This window comes from Bos taurus, chromosome 26, assembly GCF_002263795.3.
Source record: "Bos taurus isolate L1 Dominette 01449 registration number 42190680 breed Hereford chromosome 26, ARS-UCD2.0, whole genome shotgun sequence".
Taxonomy (NCBI): domain Eukaryota; kingdom Metazoa; phylum Chordata; class Mammalia; order Artiodactyla; family Bovidae; genus Bos; species Bos taurus.
The window spans coordinates 23,967,222-23,987,774 of record NC_037353.1 but is presented as its reverse complement, the minus strand read 5'-3'; the positions used below and the strand labels follow the sequence as shown (position 1 = coordinate 23,987,774).

Sequence of the window (20,553 nt, the reverse complement as noted above, 5' to 3'; positions counted from 1 at the left end):
GCCAATCGACGCAGAGGGCCGAATCCTTTAGGCCCGTTGAACGCGTGAGGGGGAGGTGGTGTCTTCCGGCGGGATCGAGGGGCAGCAGCGTACGGTGAAGGACACAGGCCGTGGAGTTTGAACCCCTTGAAAGGTGAGTGTGGAGGGGAACATGGATTTAGACCACGCGCCTCCGCTTTGTGGGGCCGGCCTGGAATCAGACTGTCTCCTGCTCCGGGCACACCGCGAGGCCTTCGCTTTGGTGGGGGCTGGCGGAGAGTGGTGGTGAATAGAAAAGGAATTAGAGAAAATGAAGGCCGGGCGTGAGGGTTCGGACAGTGACTGGGAAGCCTCGGCGCGAGGCTCCTAAAGGCCCTTAGATTGTATTTTCCAGTAGAGAAAAGGAGGCTCGCAGGGAAGGGAGGCCCCTCGCCCAAGGTCACTCAGTGACGTAATTTTGTATCAGAACTCGGACTTATGACCCCACCTCTCGTCACAGTAACCTCTCTTGCACTGTATGCCCAAAGCAGTTTGTTTCCACCGAGCTATGCTTAGAAAGCTGTCCAGCCAGGTTTCCTTTAGCTGCGCTGCAGCCTTTGTCCGGCGATAGTGAGCGTGGCCTGGCCCCGGGTAAGCGGGGTAGATATCTGTGTTCGGTCGGCCGGAAGCCCTTTCACTAATAGTAGCTAGAGCAGAGAGCTATAAACTCCTTGTACCAGAGGCAGCTTCTGGCACCTGAGCCGCTATCTCTTGTGTTTGCCTCTTTTCCCGCGAGATCTCACCATTTCAGGTAGGTGTCCGGTCAGACCGACTAGTAGTACCGAGAAACAGAAAGCAGCGAGGCTAGTGGGTCACGTTGGGCCTTTTCTGAAGTGCCCATTTTACAGGTCTGAAGAGAGGCATGTAAAGATTAATTATATTTAAAAGTAGTTCGCCGCGCAATTAGAAACAGAAGCCAAGACCCCATGGCTTAGACTTTGCCATAGCCTACAGTTTAACAATTAGTACGGTTCTGTTTATTCTTAGGTATTTTTCATTCATGTCTTTCTAAACTGATATGTAACTCAAAAGGAAAGCAAGTTTCGGTTTAGTTATTCCACTAAGTACACTTAAGGATTCCTGATCTTTGCCCAAAAGTAACCTGGAGTTTGCCGAGGATACTAAGCGAAGTGCTTACAGGCTTTGCTGCAGTTGTTCAGCGGCAACATCTCACTTACCCTACCATCTCAGCGCTTTTCCGATCTGGACTAAATTGCCGATGGTAAACTGTGCCATCCCGTACAGTCAGAATTAGTCCTCTGTGGAATATTGCAGACATCAGCCTTCCTTCTCTATTGTATAGAGGGAGATTTAAGGCACCTTAAGATTGTTTCAGTTGAATACCACATTCTTCTGAAAATGTTTGTTAGACACAAGTTAGTGGGAATTAAGCTCTTGTTTTCTGTAGGGTTTTTCCTAGAAACCTGCTTGACACTTAAGAATCCAGAAATCACTCCTGAAGATGAATGGGAAAGCATGTCTTTAATAAATTTACTAAAACCTTTAATATAAAAGCCATATCATAAAATTTTCTTTTAATGGATATTTTCCTACTTGGACTGGACTGGCCAAGGCCTCTAAGGTGACCCAAGGAAGTTTGGAATCCTTCATTGCTGCAAGAACCTTCTTGAAACAGTGTTCACAATTAAGGTCATTTGTCGAGATTTTCATTGCCAATTCTATGCTTGTGAATGCCCCTGAAGGCCTTTGAATGGCAAACTGTAGAGTGCCGGTTTCCATAGCAGCAACTTCCTCACAGGTTTCCCCTGATTCTGTTTCATCAAGAGTCGGCTGAGTCACTGCCACTGCCTACCAATCTCGACCGGACCTCGACCGGCTCGTCTATATTGCCAATCGACTCGGCGTGGCGTCGGTCGTGGTAGATAGGCGGTCATACAGACGAGTTTTCAAGTGTTGCTCTGGTGACCTTTGATGTGCCTTTATAAAAGAAATACATGCCTTTGTGAAATACATAGGCTCTATAGATGTAATCCCTTTTTCAAGTCTGTTGTATATTCAAGGGTTTTTTTTCCCCCCCTATATAATTACTAATCAGAGTTTGGTTTTCTGTTACTGCAGTGTTTTTCAAACTTTTACATCAGAATCACCTAAATGGCACGTTAAAACAGATTGCTGGGCCCCTGAGTTTGATTCAAAAGGCCTGAGAATTTGCATTTCCAATGAGTTTCAATGGATGCTGACAGTGTAGGGACCAAACTTTGAGAACCTTTGATGTTCTCTATAATGCCCAGAAATAGGAACTTTTACTATTGCAAGGGGTTATCTTTTCATGTCTATATTTAAAGGTCTCCATGCATTGTGTTTCCTCCCATGGGAACCATCATTTATCAGTTTCCTATAAATGCACTTGTAGTTATTTCCATAAACTGTATTTCAGTTGCCATAAGTTCCTGAACAAATTGAACCAACTAGATAAAAGGGTAAACTATACTCTGTCATAATTCAGTAGATATTACAGAATTGCATTTTAGGAAGGTTGTACTCCCTCCAGTTTACACTCCCTCCAGGCAGCAGAGAGACTGCTTATTTTCCCACATTCCCATTACTGCTGCTTATTATGATAAATTTATCTTTGCAGTCTGATGGTTAAATATTTGTCTCATTTCATATTTCCTTCACTGATCATGAGGTTGATTATCTGTGTTTCTTCAGCCACCTTTGTATTTTCCCTTCCCTAAGATGATTAAAATGTTTGCCCATGTTTTCTTCAGATATTTTGTTTTCACTTTTTACATTTACATGTTTTCATCTGTTTTTGGTGTAAGGAGTAAGGATTTTGCTTCCCCTCCACCACCAATAGTTAGTGTGTATTAATTCCATTTGGTGATAAATAATCCTGTCTCCTCCTTCCCATGGAGGTCCTAAATTATTTATAGGAAAAACTGTAAAAAGTGGTGTTGCAAGGTGAGCCGTTCAGTTAGTTGTTTTGGTTGTTACCCCTCTGAGAGACTTTGAAAAGTATCCAGCTTTCAACTACTCTTAAAACTGATGGAATTCCATGCACAGTGTGCTATGATATATAAATAGAGCCAGGAATGAAAACATCAACCAATTTTGGGTCAGAAGATGGAGTTAGAGACTACTGTGTTCTTTGTGTTATTTGATGTATATTCTGGAATGTTGTGTGATAGCAACCAAGACAAAAGTCCTCCTTCCAAATTCTTAGCAATGTTTTTTCCACCATTTTGCTACTGCTTTCTTGGGTGAGGCATACATAAAATTTACAATATTTATATACAGTATGTATATGCCATATACCATACTTATGTGACTTTAATTAAAAATTTTTTTTTCAATAAGTAGCATCCAAACCAATTTGTTGCCTTCTTTCTTTTTTTAAAAGATTGAAATCATGGCAGGTCCAGAAGCTGATGCCCAGTTCCATTTCACTGGTATCAAAAAATATTTCAACTCTTACACTCTCACAGGGAGAATGAATGTAAGTATTAATGATACCTTTAAGTAGTTATGTTTTAGAATAATATAGATGTGACAACAACTCATTTGCTTTTTCCTTTCTTTTTCAGTGTGTGCTGGCCACATACGGAAGTATTGCTTTGATAGTCTTATACTTCAAGTTAAGGTCTAAAAAAACTCCAGCTGTGAAAGCAACATAAACAGTAAGGAGATAACATTTAAAACTTTATAACTTTGCCATTTTGATTTTAGGGTTCCCCTGCCCCACACTATAAAAGTAATGTCATTGTTCAAAATTTTATTACATTCAGAAAAAGAAAAATATTGCCCATGTCTCCATCACCCTGACAGTTTTTATTAATATCTCAGTTTAGCTCTTTTATATTGTATTTGTTTGGTTTCCAATGGCTATGATCCATATCTGTAATTTTGCTTTATAACATGTTCTCTGTAAATTTGAATGCATGGGTGCTCATGGATATATGATTTATTTTATACAGATCTGTTTCCTACTAGAATTTTTTAAAATATAAATAGCATTACAATAAATGCTTTTGAGCAAGAAGTATTTATTCTCTTCAGTGCCTTCTGAAAGGGTTGTGGGACACCTAGCTTTCTCTCTCCCTCTCCACCCCCCATGTTAAATAATGTCAGTTTCTGATGTTTGTTATTTTGATGAGTAAAAATATTTTTTTTATGAAGGTGTATATTTTTTCCATTTGAGTACCATTTGTATTTTTAACATTCTCTGTGTTTTTATTTAACACTTGGGACTTTCTTTTTGTAAAGATCCTTTCTTTCTTGTATAAGCTCTTTTTGTAATTTTTTTTGGTAGTAATTATTAACCAGCCTTTTAAATCAGTTGCGAATGCATCTTGCTTTTGAATTTTTATGTAAGCAATCTGTCATTTCCTTAAATCCCACCTAGACTTCATTTTCTTCTTAGTGCGACCCAACCCCCATTTGCCCTTGCTTGTGTAAGTATTTTGTTGGCAGTAGACGATGTGCAGAAAACCCAAAACCTAGATTTTATCTAATGTAGCTTTCCATGACTGAAAATTTTTTCCTCTGCTCTTAAGACCTTTTCCAGTCCCAAAACTATTGACCGTAGTTTTGACTGACTGCATAGCCCAAAATGCAGTGATCCATGGTTTTTTCCTGACAGGTAGTTTTTTGCCCAATTTTTCATACTGTGTGCGTGCTTAGTCACTCAGTTGTGTCCGACTCTTTGCGACCCCATAGACCATAGCCCACCAGGCTCCTCTGTTCCTGGGCTTCTCCAGGCAAGGATACTGGAGTGGATTCTTTCCATCTGAGCCACAAGGGAAACCCAGTTTTTCATATTAGGTACCTCCTTACTCTGTTTTTATAATGGGGATACTACCATCCTTCCTCCTTTCTACTATTTAAACTATTACTTTATGGGCGGGGGTGGGGGGGTTGGGCGGGGAATGTTACTGGGTTGGCAAAAAAGTCCATTCAGGTTTTCCCATAAGCCAGAAAACCCTGAACAAACTTTTTGGTCAATCCAGTATCTTATGTACTAGGCTTTTACAACAATGTATATTTTGGATCATAATGAATTATTGACAGCTCTTTTGTTAAAGGTGGGAGTTTTAGATTAAATTGTTGAAAGCTGAGAGACAACTAAATTTGGGGGAGTTAATGACTCCTTTGAGAATCTAATGAATTTGCGTTCAATTTCAGGGAGGTTCATGGATAGTCTTTTACTAATAATTACTGAATGTCTTAAAAGCAGAGTTGAACACATTTGTGTCTAAACTATTTTTGCTTTGTTTATAGGATTCTGAGCTGTACATTATCTGTTAAGTTCCCATGCCTGAAGAAGCTAATGTCAACTCATCATGTGATACTCAATTTGTACAATAAATTATGAACCTGGAAAAGCTGGTTGTCTTTATTTACAAGATATCAAAAATATAAAAACTGTACAAAATGCAACAAAGGCAAAAAACTGGCAGTAACTTGGTCTAAATCTTTTAGTTTTCCAAAGCAAGGCTCAGTACTGGAGGTAAGCAACTGAAATGTCTGACTTCAAGTGTACTAGGTTGTATGCAGCCATTTTAGCTGAAGTAGAACATGGAAGTTAATTTCACCTGGTTTATAGAGTGTTTGGGTGCACTCAGTCCAACAGGTATAAATTCAGATGTCAGTGGATGGTTGTACTTCATTTGTTTCTCAGAAAGGAACTGTAGTTCATCTTAGCCAGTTAACGTACGTTCCACTAATCATGAGCCAAGCAAAAATGTTAGTGGATCATATAACATAGTACTTGAGTGCCATACAGTAACTACATTTTTACAGCAGAAACGTACACATGCTCATGGAATTCTTCAGCTAAAATTCAATATGGTATTATATTACTCAATTTGAATCTTGAAGCAGGACAAATTATTGAAATCAATTGATTTTTTTAACATAATAAATTAAAATAGCATTTGAACAGAAAATGCATAGTTTCCACACAATCCAAAGCACCATGAATGTCCCCTCCACAAACATAATACCTCTTATTCAACTAACGGAAATTAGTTAAATGTGGTTGCTATAGAAACATGGAACTGTCCTGTACAGATTTTCTAAGCAGCATACTTCCAGATCCATATAGACAAAACATTCTTTGTAGCTTAAATAGTAATCACTGAGGTATTTGCTTTTAGTCTCCCTTTTTCAAACAGTAGTTTCCAAAGGTCTTTTAATACCGATGGTTTATTGAGGACTGTAAGCTCCTGCAGCTAGAACCAAGTTTCTTCGAGTAAAATGGAGGTGTACAACTGGTGTTGATTTGGTCATATATGTTCCCAACAATAACTCCTGTGAATTCTCAGGTAAATTTATATGCCCCGTGGCTGTAGTAAAGTCATCAGTCTCTACATCTTCAAATGCTTTGACAGCATCCCATAACCGTACTGTATTATCCATTGAACCTAAGTGGAAATCAAAAGGAAACTATTTAGTAGAATCTGCCATACTTAAATTTCTGACATGTCAAGTATGCTTTATGTATTTACATTTCTGGTAAAAGAAATCTGAACTTAACAACTCTATTCCCTCAAGAATTTCAAGCAGTAGCTTAACCTGAGAAGTCAATATACATGTAGGTAACAATCCTGAATCATGCTAAAGAGAAGCAAAATCCAAAATCAGACTTAATTTTGCAATTGTCAACATTCAGTGCTTCCTTTAAATATACAGTTGACTTTTGACCACAAAGCCAGTTCTAGTCATTTACCTGATGCCAAAATTTCACCATCTCTACTAAATCTAAGTGAACAGACTGTATCAGTGTGTCCTTTTAATTCTCCAACCATCAAACCATGTCCAATATCCCAAAGGAGTACTCTGCCATCTGTTGCTCCTGTAGCCAGGAATCTCCCATTGGGAGAAAATGTCAAGGAATGAATTGGTCCCTAAAAAAAAGTACATGGCAAGAATCAAAAGATTAAAAATACCTAAGAAAAGGAGACAAAAGAACTATAACAAAGTTGAGGGGTATGGACAGTATCTTTAAAATGTATGTCACTAGTTAATTTTTAAACTTTTTAATCTCAAAGAACCTTGTGTGCTGGAATAATGAAAGTTAAAATACCTTGTGTCCAGTGAATATCCTTACACAGTTCCCATTCAGGACGTCCCAGAGCCGCACAGTTCTGTCTGCAGAGCCCGTAGCAACATAATTAGAATTTGGATGGAATCTGGTACAATTCACATCAGCAAGATGGCCAGCAAATATCCGTAAAGGCTGATAGTGATCTGTAGCCCAGAGCCTTTTTAAAAAATTATTGAGCACACAAGGTAATCAGTAGTTAACTCTGAAATGCCAAGTTCTATCCAAAATACAGAAACCACCATGTGAAATAGCTGTAAGTGGGTCCCCCTCACTAGTTTACCCGAGGGAAAGGAGGATGGAAGGACTTAGAGACTAAGCTTTTGTTTTTTTTTTTTAAAGCTATGCCATCCAGCTTGCAGGATCTTCATTCCCCAACCAGGGATTTAACTGGTGCCCTCGGCAGTGAAAGCACCAAGTCCTAACCACTGGACTATCAGGGAATTCCCTAAACATTCTTAGAACTAAGTTAACATGGTCCAAAAAATTTTTAATTCTATAATCCTTTAGTTCTCTGAATGTACACTCTCCAACTTCTAGTCTAACTCCTAGAGTATTTTTCCCTAGTTTTGGCTACCATGTGGTGTTTTACTTACCAAGTTGTGTCTGACTCTGCAGCCCCATAAGACTGAAGCCACCAGGCTATTCTGCATGGGCTTTCCCAAGCAATAATACTGGAGTGGGTTGCCACTTCCTTCTCCAAGGGATCTTCCCAACCCAGGGATCAAACCTGGGTCTCTGGTATTGCAGGCAGATTCTTTACTGATTGAGCCACCAGGGAAGCCCCCAGTGGGGGGGCGACCACAAATAATTTCAAACCCAAGCTACCTCATCCTGAACTTTTAAAGATATGACAGAAATAAAAGAGCTCACAGTGGCTGCAAAAGACAAGGTTTAGCATCCACTTGGGGAAGGGGAGGGCATGGACTCTTGGTGTAGACATGATTGCCGACAGAAATATTTCTGTCCCAAATTAGTTTTCAGATGACCTACAAATGCTGACATTCTCAAAAAGCTGATAACAGAAGTGAAAATAAGTTTGGCTGGAGTTTGTAATTCCCAACAAGAAACCATTCTGTTCGTTGAATAGGCCCAGTCCTAAGCTCATAATGTTCTTACCGAGCTACTCTGTCGTGGCCCCCTGATACAAAATAATATCCGTATGGAGAAAACTGTGTGTCCCACACTGGATAGTTGTGTCCTTTATATCCCACCAAGCACGTAAATGTTTGAAGACTCCACAATCTAACAGTTCCATCCTCCGAAGAGGACAGCAGGTAGTTCCTGAGAAAAGAGAAGGTAATATATTTGATTCCTAGAATAACTTAGGTACCTGTCCAGTTTCTCTGTACATTTGTATATGTTAAATATAGGTAACTGACTACTACATCTCAGTTGTAATTTATGCCTGAAATTCACAGTAGATAACAGAAGTTGAAAGTACTAACGTTAGCCATGACACTATCTACTGAGCACCTACTGAATAAGCTTAGGTTTTTTAAAACAATATCTATTAAGAAAAGCACAGTTCTTTGGAAAGCGAAACAAAAAACCAAGAGGTAATGACAAAAAGTATGGTCAAATGAGGTCACGTGAAAAAGGCTTCTAAAATATGTCACTTAAAATCAGTAATTTTTTACTTTAAAATGGAGTTGCTATTTTCATACCCTATACAAAGCTGGGTAAAAAGCCTTCAAAAGTAAACTACTCAGAAAGTACTATGGTTTTCAGTGAAATGAGAAGTTTCCCTCAAGTATAAATGTACCATCTGACTAAACCATATAAACAAAAATCTAAATTCTCAAAGATGAAAATCTTTATGAAAGATTTTGGACTGAAAGCAATAAGCAATAAGATATAGATGGTATTACAAAAAAACAAAGAAATACCCTCCCCACATTGCTGTAGAATGTTAAGAGATCATGAAAATTAGACAAACATTCTTGTGGGTTTCTAATTCCCTTATCAGTATTAGTTCTTTTGATTATACAAAGATAAATCTTCAGTTGATAGGCAATATGCCTTTAATAGCAGGAATCTGTTGTGAATTTGGAGATGACAGAAGACAGCTGCTGCTGCTGCTGCTAAGTCGCTTCAGTCGTGTCTGACTCTGTGCGACCCCATAGATGGCGGCCCATCAGGCTCCCCCGTCCCTGGGATTCTCCAGGCAAGAACACTGGAGTGGGTTGCCATTTCCTTCTCCAATGCATGAAAGTGAAAAGTGAGAGTGAAGTCGCTCAGTCGTGTCCGACTCAGCGACCCCACGGACTGCAGCCTACCAGGCTCCTCCATCCATGGGATTTTTCCAGGCAAGAGTACTGGAGTGGGGTGCCATTGCCTTCTCTGCAGAAGACAGCAGTAGCCACCAAACACGTAGCAGGAACCCAAAGAACCAATTCAATCCCTACTGGAGTTACATAAAACTAAAGCTAATTTTTATAACCAGCAAACCCTGAAGTTATGCATCCTAATTTTGTAAATTGAGCTACTATACACCAATACCCCAAGATGAATTAGCAGAGGGCAAAATCCTAAAAGATAATGAATGATAGGCAACCATGGGATTTTTCTAAAAGTATTTTCCCCAACATTTGCATAATGTTTCCAGTAGTTAACTTTCACATAACATATATATATATTTCATATACCTTTCATTTAATCTCAATGTAATACAGCAGTATTTAATTCTTATAGTTTGCATTTTACCTATCTGGACTGAAGCTGGCTCCATAGACGGGACCACTGTGACCATACAAGATCTTCAACTCACTTGCTGTTTTCTCATCCATTATTCTTTCTAAGACATCGTCAGATTCTTTATCTATCAGGCTAAGATCTAAAATGATCCAGAAAGATTACTTTTTAAAAATATATTTATTAAAACAATTTAAGGCAATTATTTAATATATCAGAGTTTAGAAGAAGAACTAACATTTGAACTGTTCTTCCTACTTACCAATCACTATGCTAATGCCTTTAAATTAGGTGCTATCATTTCAGGGTATAAGAGAAGAAAGTGAGGTTCAGAACAGTTATTAACATGCCAAAGTGCACATAGCTACTTAGTCTTGGAACTAGGGCTGAAACTCAATTTATCCACTATATCACAATGTTTCACAAAATAAAACTATAGAAATATTAAAATAAATTATTGAGAATGTGTTATCTTGTTTAAACAATACAACTAGCAAGAAACTTTAAAATGTAACCCTGATCTTAGTTCATTTTAGCCATTTTTATGGCTAAAACAGAAAAGTACTCTCCCAGTATTTGAAGACTTTTTTTTTAATCTACAAACAATCATAAAATGTTAGATTTTTAACTTCAGGGAGTCTTCTAGCCTAATGCCCTCATTCTACAGATGAGAAAACTGAGGACCAAGGAAATTAAATCAGTCTAGCACCCCAGTCTCCTGTTTGCCACTCCAATACACTTTTCACTACTGGGAATGTTGTTAACAATTTGACTTAAAAGTAAAATCAAGTGAAATTCTGCTAAGATCACAATGTCCTGGTATGTTCCATAGAATAAAGATTGGTGTAAACTAATGATGAGTTTGTATCCTGACAGGTCATCTTAGTTACCTGCTGCTTGTTTGACACTACGAAGCTTTTTGGGTGTCACAGACCACACTCTGACAGTTGAATCTGCAAAACCTCCAGCAATCAAACTAGAATCATCAGTGACATCCACTGCAGTGAGGCCCTGCCAATTAAAAAATACATACTAAACAATACTGTTTTAGGGGAAAAAAATTATAATCACATCTGAGAGAACACATAATGACAGCTATTTTTCTTCATATAAAAGATCATTTGAGATTTCATTCTCTTTTGAAATTCACTGTTCAAATACACTTATATTGAGAACATGTCATAATTTACTTTTTGCCCTCCAAATTTGGAATGCATATATAGATCAAGTGTTTTTTTTTTAATTTTATTTTTTAATTGGAGGAAAATTACAATGTTGTGTTAGTTTCTGCCGTACAATGCAAATCAGCCATAATTATAGTACAAAGTATATGTAATTATTTTTGTACTTTACTAAATATATCCTCAGCAGTCTATTATAAAAAGTCTATAAGGATATACAGAATTCTTAATAAAAAATTTAAGTAAATACTTAAGTTCAGAGAGATGAACCACATAGCTTCCTCCTTTTTCAAAGGTAGCAGAATTCTGATCAGTGAAACAAAGGATACATACAAACAAGATTCTGGTACCAACAAGTTGCTAAAGGTCTTTTAAACATTTTCTTCTATCTATTCTGAGCAATGCCCAATTCTCCTTTTCTAACTGCTATCTTGAAGCCATATTTATATCAAGAGTTTAAATAAGAAAACTCCATTTTAGTTAAGACATCTAAGCTACTTTTAATGGTTAATCACCATTTTCCACGACTCTCCCAATTTTCCCCCAGAAACTACCCAATTATTTTACCAACCTGGTAAGCATTGAGGAATGTATAGAAACAAATGGAAGGTAAACAATCTGGCCCCAGGCGTACTCGTTTTGTGGTTTCTTTCATATTCATTATCTTATCCAATTTATCTGAATCTTTCAACTCAGGAAGAGGGATTCTGTGAAAGAAAAACAAACTGGAAACTACTCTGAATATTAAAAAACTGGAACCATCTATAACATCGTCTTACACCTCCACACATGTTCCTGAAGTTTTTTCCCTCACCTGTTTTGAGGTGGAGCATTGGGATCTTGTTTTTTACTTTTGGATCCAATACTATCTTTTTTAGGCTTCTTTTTTTTAGGTTTTCCTTCTTCATTTTCTCCTTCTTCATCCTCATCATCCAAAGGCACCTCAATTTCTGGCTCTTTTAATAAGCCAAAAAATACCTACAAGTCAAGAGAGTCAATTTTTTAAAATTACTTTTTTGTTTATTGATACATCTTTTTAATATCTTGATAGGAATCACAATTAAAATAGGGTCATTTATATCCTGAAACCGATTCTGTACTTGTCTACCCAATAGACAGTCTCTCCTTCTCCCTTACCGACAGAACCCTGATTTTGTTGGAGCAGCAGCATGCTCAGTTAAAATCATTTCTGTTCCCAGGCTCCCTTGCAGCTGAGAATGGCCATATTGTATCATTCTTGCCAATAAACCTATATATCAACATACTGGGTGGTGTTTTAGAAATACTGTTTTCCTCATAAGAAGGGAGATTCAGCAAGTATATCCTCCCCCTTCTGCCTTCCTGGAATACAGCTGCAAAGTTGGAGCTGCAATAGCCACCTATGAACACAATGAAGAAAGCCACATTCTGAAGGTGGCACAGCAAAAAGTAAAAGGAGCCAGGGTCCTTGATGGCATTGTGGAGTTCTCACACCAGCCTAGGAGGGCTTTCCTCTTTAATTCATTTTATGTGAAGGAAAAAAGCCTTTCGTGTTTCAGCCAGTGTAATCAGGGTTCTGTTAAATGCAACCATTCTCAAATCCTCACTAATATACACATCATCCTTAGAACATGAAACTTAGTATACAGAGTAAAATTATCCCCAAACTAGCTGTAAGAAAAACGTGTAAATTATGTAGATGGAAATGCAACAAGTTTTCATAATCTGCATTACATAGTTCTTATTCCCATACCTTTGATTTGTTTGCCTCTCGTTTAGCCTCTCCTGCCAAACTTCCCACCATCGCATCTATCTGTTGCTTACTACGCGGCATCCCATCAAAGATGTCAATGTAGAGGTGCTCCTGAACTATGTTCCATATCTGATTGTTCTGTTTCTCCTGAAGATGCCTCTTCAAGAGTTGGTACGAGTCTCGGGAAATACGCAGAACAAATTTACTTGTTCGAAAATCCAACATGGTCTCATTCCCTTTCATGTGTTCCTTTTTGGTAAGACTAGATAATACTCGTAGGTCATCCTGGTAATAACATTCCTGATCTCCATGGAACCTGTTTCAGTGATTTTAAAAAGGCATTTTTCAATGTAATCATTAAGGGATCTGCCTCTCCCCCATATATTTATAAACATCCCAGAATACTTTCAACGTAGTAGTTTGAATAATCCTGGACTAAGTTGTAGAATCAGAAGTAACACAATTCAAAATGATTACAATTCAGCTCTGAATTCATCCTAAAAATGACCAAGTTAATTCTCTAGTGAAATGCATCATAAACATTTTAAGGGAATTTGAAATAAACACCATAGATGAATGAAAGATAAGATACCCACCACTGGTGGACAGTCACGTTTGAATGCCACCATTGGCAGAGGTTTGAAAATGTTAGAATCTTATGTTCTCTCAAAACCCACTTTTTAAAACTTTTTATTATGGGAAATTTCAAACACATACTAAAGTATAAACTAATATAATAAACTCAACATACCTATCACTCAGCCTCTCAACAATAATGAATGCATGACATTCTCACAAAACTCATCATTTTTAGCGATTTCTTATATTCTTAATACCAGATATATATATTAAACATCAGTACTTTAATAACATGACTAAAGAATAAGAATATGTTGATATCAAAGAGTAAGCACTCCCATTTACTCACCATTACCAAAGGCAATTATATAAGGCTTTCAGCTTTGGCGCCAATTGCTAAATTTAAATGTACTTTTGTCTCTACAAATCTTATTCTAATAAAATGTAAAAATCATACAGTAACATTCACAAAGAGCAGCAAACAATGCAAAAACATTTAGAAAACAAATGATTAAAGATATTAGGACTTTAGCTCTGACACATAGCCAATAGATCCCTAATCTGTTACCTGTGTTAGCCTAGCATGACTTATCAAAATATGAATCAAGAGTTTCTAGGATGTGAATGAGTCGGACACGACTGAGCGACTGAACTGAACTGAACTGAACTGAAGATGTGAATGAAATTAGAAATCTCAGCCTCTTAATTTTTGTATTAGTGTCTGCCGATAACCTCATCTGAGCATGGGGTCCTGGCACGGGCTGAGATTGTTCATGACAAGGACACACAGAGTCAGTCCCTATGATATCCCAGCTTCCTAGGTGAGGAGACGGCTACACCATGAGACTGGAAGAGGAAGAGGCTTTTTGAGGACAGTTCATGCATGCCTGCCAAGTCGCTTCAGTCATGCCCAACTCTCTGCAACGCTATGGACCGCCACCCTCCAGGCTCCTCTGTTTACGGGACTCTCCAGGCAAGAATACTGGAGTGGGTTGCTATGCCTTCCTCCAGAGGATCTTCCCTACCCAGGGATCGAACCAGCATCTCATATCTGCTGCACTGACAAGATGGGTTCTTTAACAGTAGCACCACCTGAGAAGCCCTTCTGATGACAGCACTGTAAGAAAAATTAGCTTAGAAATTCTGTCATCATCAGCCTTAATATTTTCTTTCAAAAACACGGAGCTACACAATGTCATGTGACAGCCTGGATGGGAGGGGAGTTTGGATACATGTATACATATGACTGAGTCCCTTCACTGCTCACCTGAAACTATCACAACATTGTTTGCTAATCAACTACACCCCAATACAAAATAAAAAGTTAAAAAAACAAAACACTGAGCTATAAAACATTTGCTCTATATACCTTCTATTAGGCAGTGTAGAATAATGAATGGACATACTGGCACAGAAGCCAGGAATCCTGGGTTCCATCATACCTCTATTAACACTACCTGTGTTATCTGACAAGCCCTAGCTGCTGGGTCTACTGTTTGAAATAAAGAGCTCTCGTTCAAACTGTTAAGCACACCTCCATCTTAAACACTCCTTTTCTCTGGCTTCCATAACTCAGCTCTCTCCTGATTTTCTTTCTGCTTCTCTGGCCTCTCCTTTCATCTCTCCTCTACATGGTAGTCTCTTCTACTCTTTTTATTAATTTTCTCCTCCAAATGTTGGAGTCCCCTGAGGTGCAGGTCTAGCCCTCCCGTTGACTTATTTCTATTTCATACTCCTTCCTAGACAATCTTGGATTCCGTCATGGCACAGACAGTAAAGAATCTGCAATGTGGGAGACCTAGGTTCGATCCCTGGGTCAGAAAGATCCCCTGGAAAAGCAAATGGCAACCCACTCCAGTACTCTTGCCTGGGAAATCCCATAGACAGAGGAGCCTGGCAGGCTACAGCCCATGCGGTTGCAAAGAGTTGGACATGACTGTGCGACTAACACTTTCAAATAATCTCATCCCTATCCATCAATATTGCACACGACTCCAATTTATGGCTCTAGCCCCTACCTCTCCTCTAAGCCCAGACACTTATATATCCTCCATCTATCAACCTGACATCTCTTAAATGAGTCAAAGGCATAAACAAATCTGAACTCGATTATTCTACAATCTGACAAACCCTGCCCTCTTCCAGGGTTTTCTAAGTGAAGAGCATCCCTATCCAGCTAAGGGAGCCAGATACCCAGGGATTATCAATTACACTTTTATCTCCCTTACACCTATATCTAATCCTTCACCAAGTGTTTCACAAATATGTCTACTGCCCTTCACCAACACTATCACCCCCAGTCCAGTGTTTCTCAACATGGGTGCTACTAGTATTTGGGGCAGAACAATTCTTTGCTAAGCGTGACTACCTGCACATATTGGAACTTTTGGTATCCCTAAGACACCTGATCCTCCAGTCAAGTCGATACAACAACCAAAAATACCTCCAGTTTCAAAGAGCCAGGAAGGAGGAATAATATTACACTCAGTTGAGAATCACACAATAACTTCCAAAATGATCAGTCTAATCACTTTATCCTCCCAATCATCTGTTTCCCCCTGCATAAAGGTCCGTTCAAAACATAAAATCTAATAAAGCATGGTCCTTCCACAACTTCTGTAGCAGAGATGTCTGTCCCCAGATATTCATTTTTTTCTTTCTCCCTCCACAATAAAACACGGGAATACTAGCTGAGCACACAGACATCTAGGCAAAGACCATATTTCCTACCTTTCTTGGCCAATGACTAATGACATAAAAAAGGGAGAAATACTTGCAACTTTCAGGAAGGGTGTGTGCCCTCCCTGCTGACTTGAACACTGATCTGACTTCTTAGAGCTGGAGAGTCACCTTGTACCACAGTGGAAACTGCATGACAAGGATGTTAGTGCTACATGATCAACAGATAATCAAGGACTCCATACCAGTCCTAGAATGCCTTCCATCATGAGAGAGAGAAATAGACTTTTACTATACTCAAGCCTCTACTGTTTGGGGTTCTAGTCACTCTCCATGTAATCTAATCCTAACACAGCTTCACACTGCTCTTAGTAGTAGCAGCAGTGCGTGCATGCTCAGCCGTGTCCAACGTTTTGCACCCCCATGGACTGTAGCACACCAGGACCTCTGTCCATATGTTTTTCCAGGCAAGAATACTGGAGTAGGTTGCCATTTCCTCCTCCAGGAGATCCTCCCGACCCAGGGATTAAACCCGTGTCTCCTGTGTCTCCTGCACTGCAGGTGAATTCTTTACTGCTCTTAAAATAAAAGCAAAAATAAATTTTTATTTAGGCAGCTATTGTTTTTCAGTGAATCTCAGCCAAATCTAATCCTACCCAATATGACTAACTATTGATCTTAGAGTAAACAAAGACCTTCAACATGGCCTAAGAACCTGCCTGTTCCAGTTACTAACTAACCATCAAGCTTCATGTAGTACCAAACCCCACTCCCCATACTCTGCTCCAGCCACACTAGCCTTCTTTCATCTCGGGGCCTACCATGATCCTTCCTGCCACAGGGCTGTCACACAAGTTTTTCCCTTTTCTCTTCCTCTGGTTAACTCCTCTCCAATCTTCAGATCCTACCTCAAACATCACCTCTAGGAGCCTTTCCTGACTTCAACAAGATCAAACCCTCTATTTTAAGTTTAGGAGAGGCACCAGGTACCTCTCCTTCATAAAGTATTTTTCGAGTTGCAATCTGACATTTGTGTAGTTACAGACGTGTATATACATTCTGCATGTGTGTGTGTATATATATATATATATATATATATAGCTATATATACATATTTTTTATAAATTCACATACTTCTCAAAGAATGATTTTGCTTCATTCTCATGTTGATTGTAGACTAGTTCCAAATACATGTGTACAAATAGGGGATAAAAGAGTTGGGATAGTTCTGCCCGATGGCAGTCCAAGGAACATTCAATGAAGTGTTTCAGTCCGCTATAGTATTCTTCATACATCGTGGGGTCTCCCTGTTGGCTGTAGGCTGACAGCACGGCACTGACATCTGGCTGGTCTTCCACAGATACACTTCCAACTGTTTAAAAAATGAAAAATAACTTCAAGAAAATGACCTGACAAGCACCAAGAGACTAAGGCTGTTTTGTTAAGGTCCAGAGGTGAACTGTTTCACAGATGTTTGTCCCTCTCCTCTCAAACACTCTTCCCTGACACAATCACAAAATCTTTTAATGGGATTCAGTTTGGTTCAGTTACCCATCCAACACTCCTTTGGTTTGTCCACATCTTAAAAATTTTCAAATCAACAGCAAAAAGATTCAGCATTTTTCCTAGAGCTACCCTATTTTAAAAACAAATTTTATAAAACATGGTATGTGCAAATCAAACAACGGTATTACTCTTCTCTCAAGGCTCAATGCAAATGGCACTCACCACCACCAAGCCATGCCCTGGAGTAATATTCCCAGCTTTCTGGGCTACCTGAGTATTTTATAACTTTTCAGCAACACATCCTATCCCGTGTTAACTTCACGTATGTACATCTATCTCTCCCTATAAAATACAACCATGTTACTGGTGGGAAAAACTTGCCTTTTATATTTCCAAAAGATAAATCTATTTTATATGCTTAAAACAACCACCATTTCAAGGCAAAAAGCATGAGTATTTATTTGTAATATTTCAATACCAAACAACCATACATCTGTCAATCAAATGAGGGTTTGTGGGAAAAATTTTTAAGTTGTAATTACAGTACTGTTATGCTCTTTACTGCACAAATTTTCAGTTTTTTTGGTTACTATGATGGCCTCTTTTTCTTTGTACCGGTTTCTGAGTTACAATCTGAAGGTCAAGTTTCTAAAGAGATGAGAGATTATAGCAAAATAATCAACATAATTCATCCATCTTATAGTTCATCCCCAAATTCAGATTTTAAAAAGATTCCTCTCAATCACATTTGTACACATTTCTACTTATGGGTTACAGTGCTTCCTATTCATACTTCACTCCTGGCAATGCTGCCAAGATTAGGTCTCATAAACACAGGTTAATTTGGCAAGAGGCTCTACAATGGGTAATTTAATTCAATAAACATTTTTTACTGGCTCAGGATCATCTTTGAAACTTTATGTTGTGTATAGCTTTTACTGCATGGACTTTGTGACAACAGTTGCTGAAGAAAAAGGGGAAGGGGGAGCCTCAAGTGTCAGGTATAGGTACTTGGCATAAACTTGTCAGTGGCAGACATTTGACATATGTATCTCACAATAACCCATTTAATAGAAGGAAAAAAACTCTCAAGCTTAGGAAGAGTAAGTCAGCATCACACAAGTAAAAACAACAGAGACAGAAACTGAAGTCCAATACCTGTTCCTAAATGAATGGTTCTCAAACCTTGCCATAGATCAACATCTCTTGGAAGCATTTTTTTTAAATCCTTAGAATATTTATTTTTGGCTGCATTGGATCTTACTAGCGGCTCCGAAGATTTTTCCTTGCCGCACGCGGGCTCAGTAGCTGCAGAGCGCGGGCCTAGTCGCCCCATGCTTGAGGGATCTTCGTTCCCTACCACGTTCCCACGTCCCCTGCGTTGGAGGGCAGATTCTTAACCACTGGACCACCAGGGAAGTCCCTGAAGCATTTATTTGAAAATGCAGATTCCCAGACTCCACCTGCACAGGATCTGATTCACTAAGTCTGAAGTGATGCCCAGGAATCTGCATTTCTCTAAAAAATTTAACACCAATGGTATTTAGCCTATATTTTGAGAAAGACTGGCTACACTATGTACCATCACTCTCTGGCTGTGTGGTCCAAAGCAAATACCTTGGCCTTTCTCGGTCTGGTTTCTCATCTCTAAAATAGAAGTACTGTCTACTTCACAGTGGAACTGTGAAAATTAAGATAAACAACATAAAATATTTATAGTAAAAGTACGCTAGTACAAATAATGTTGCTGCATCCCTGCCCAAAGCTCAAGAGCCCAAATAAGAAGAACCAAAAGCCTGAAAGTTCCCGCCTCTCCGCGCCCACCGTCCCCATACATCCTTCGGCTCAACAGCTCTCCACAGCCTCTCGCTGGAACTGACAGCTCGGAAGAGGGTTTGACTGCGCAGCCGGCGCACTAGGGAAAGGGGCGGGCATGTGGCCCTAGAGGCGGGCCCAGGAAATTCAAAACAAGCCCGCAGAGGTGCAGGCCTGCCAGCCTCTGCCTTCCCGGCTCATTCCCCGCCGTGCCGGTCCTGCCTACCAGGGACCCAGAGGCTCACCTTTACCCGGAGCCACAGAACCTGTCGCTAAGCCCGAGACGGCGGCGGACCCCGAAGCGCCGCTGACCGGAGGATCCGGGGCCGAAGGGCCGGGCGCCGAGGCGGTGACCCGACTAAGAAGCGCGCTAGCCGTCTCAGCGCCGGCGCTGTCTGCCTCTCCCGGGGCTCCGGAGCCCGCCACTGCCTCCTCCAGCAGCCGGGCCTCACGGCGCAGCGCTTCTTCGGCCTCGCGGAGGTTGCTCTGACGTAGAAACTGCAGCACGGCGAGCAGAGTCTGTCGGTCGTGGGGAGCGCTGGCCTCCGGAGCAGCGGCGGGGACCGGGGCCGCCCCCGCCGGTGCAACGGCGGAGACAGCCACCGAGGGTTTGGGGGTCCCACCATCTCCGCCGGCCGACGACGCCGCCGCAACGTTCCCGCCGCCGCCGTTGGGGCCGCTGTTGGTTGTGCCGCCGCCACCCTCGCCAGCGCCGTCCCCCGCCTGCGGAGGTAGTAGCGTCGGCGGTCCCTCAGGCTCTAACTTCACCGCCACCTCCGTCTGCTCCTCTGCCAGCGCCGCCATCTTGCGGCTGAGCCACCTCGCGCCGTCAAGCGTGATTGCGTTTTCGCCACATGGAGGGCGGGGAGGAGCATTTTACGACATCTCTGGGGGGCAATTTACGGCAGTAGGAGGGGCGATAAAGAATGAGAAAAAGGAATCGCAGCAAGAGCAACTTTCAAAAGTGAGTGGCAAAAAGGCAGGAAGTGGGACCTGGAGACAGCCTCTTGCATTTGCATTGGATAATAGTTACGTTTATTGCAGACCAGCTATTTTTCATGACGTTCATGGTGATCCCAACACTGAAATATAAAACTAATGGAATTTGACTTAATGTAAGATTATGAAACATGGGTAGGGAGGGGCAAGGGCAGAGAGTGGGGAGGAGATGAGCGAGAACTGGGTAGCATCTGATGCATTTAATCTATTTCATCTAGTTTAAGTTGTTCAGTTTCTTGCTTTACTAGCAGTTGCACCTCCCTCTGCATCCCATTACTTTTCTC

At 40.2% G+C, this 20,553-nt stretch overlaps 2 protein-coding genes and 1 non-coding gene across 6 annotated transcripts; 2 read left to right on the top strand and 1 right to left on the bottom strand.

The window, feature by feature from the left end:
• Positions 1 to 51: 51 nt before the first annotated feature.
• Positions 52 to 5,363, top strand: ATP5MK (ATP synthase membrane subunit k). 3 transcript variants are annotated; one of them, XR_009492948.1, is made up of 5 exons: positions 52 to 133; positions 3,383 to 3,478; positions 3,567 to 3,659; positions 4,699 to 4,803; positions 5,260 to 5,363. XR_009492948.1 is itself a non-coding variant. In XM_059881955.1 (4 exons), the coding sequence occupies exons 2-3, from the start codon at positions 3,392 to 3,394 to the stop codon at positions 3,654 to 3,656; spliced, it is 177 nt and encodes a 58-aa protein (XP_059737938.1). In that variant the 5' UTR covers positions 52 to 769; positions 3,383 to 3,391; the 3' UTR covers positions 3,657 to 3,659; positions 5,260 to 5,363. The 3 variants fall into 3 exon arrangements, 2 of the variants coding, with proteins under 2 accessions (XP_059737938.1, NP_001106789.1); XM_059881955.1 differs by lacking the exon at positions 4,699 to 4,803 and having other exon boundaries at positions 52 to 769; NM_001113318.1 differs by lacking the exon at positions 4,699 to 4,803 and having other exon boundaries at positions 73 to 133.
• On the top strand, positions 1,797 to 1,945 carry MIR1307 (microRNA mir-1307). The gene has a single exon (NR_031088.1). It is a non-coding gene; the product is annotated as a microRNA mir-1307 (primary transcript).
• On the bottom strand, positions 5,355 to 20,098 carry TAF5 (TATA-box binding protein associated factor 5). Of its 2 annotated transcripts, none has more exons than NM_001191478.2 (11): positions 19,516 to 20,086; positions 17,084 to 17,321; positions 12,692 to 13,007; positions 11,774 to 11,937; positions 11,531 to 11,666; positions 10,669 to 10,789; positions 9,791 to 9,920; positions 8,204 to 8,368; positions 7,067 to 7,244; positions 6,710 to 6,887; positions 5,355 to 6,404 (listed from the first exon to the last, which is right to left on the bottom strand). In NM_001191478.2, exons 1-11 carry the CDS (start codon positions 20,072 to 20,074, stop codon positions 6,187 to 6,189), a joined length of 2,403 nt encoding a protein of 800 aa, NP_001178407.1. In that variant the 5' UTR covers positions 20,075 to 20,086; the 3' UTR covers positions 5,355 to 6,186. The 2 variants fall into 2 exon arrangements, 1 of the variants encoding a protein (NP_001178407.1); XR_009492941.1 differs by having other exon boundaries at positions 6,317 to 6,404; positions 7,067 to 7,131; positions 19,516 to 20,098.
• Positions 20,099 to 20,553: the final 455 nt, after the last annotated feature.

Excerpts from the sequence above, each read along its gene's own strand:
- ATP5MK (XM_059881955.1), top strand. The coding sequence starts at position 3,392 with ATGGCAGGTCCAGAAGCTGATGCCCAGTTCCATTTCACTGGTATCAAA. Across the intron at positions 3,479-3,566 it reads CTCTCACAGGGAGAATGAAT|TGTGTGCTGGCCACATACGG; the intron begins GTAAGTATTAAT and ends TTTCTTTTTCAG.
- TAF5 (NM_001191478.2), bottom strand. The coding sequence starts at position 20,074 with ATGGCGGCGCTGGCAGAGGAGCAGACGGAGGTGGCGGTGAAGTTAGAG. Across the intron at positions 11,667-11,773 it reads AATGCTCCACCTCAAAACAG|AATCCCTCTTCCTGAGTTGA; the intron begins GTGAGGGAAAAA and ends TTTCTTTCACAG. Across the intron at positions 6,405-6,709 it reads TGGTGAAATTTTGGCATCAG|GTTCAATGGATAATACAGTA; the intron begins GTAAATGACTAG and ends ATTTCCACTTAG.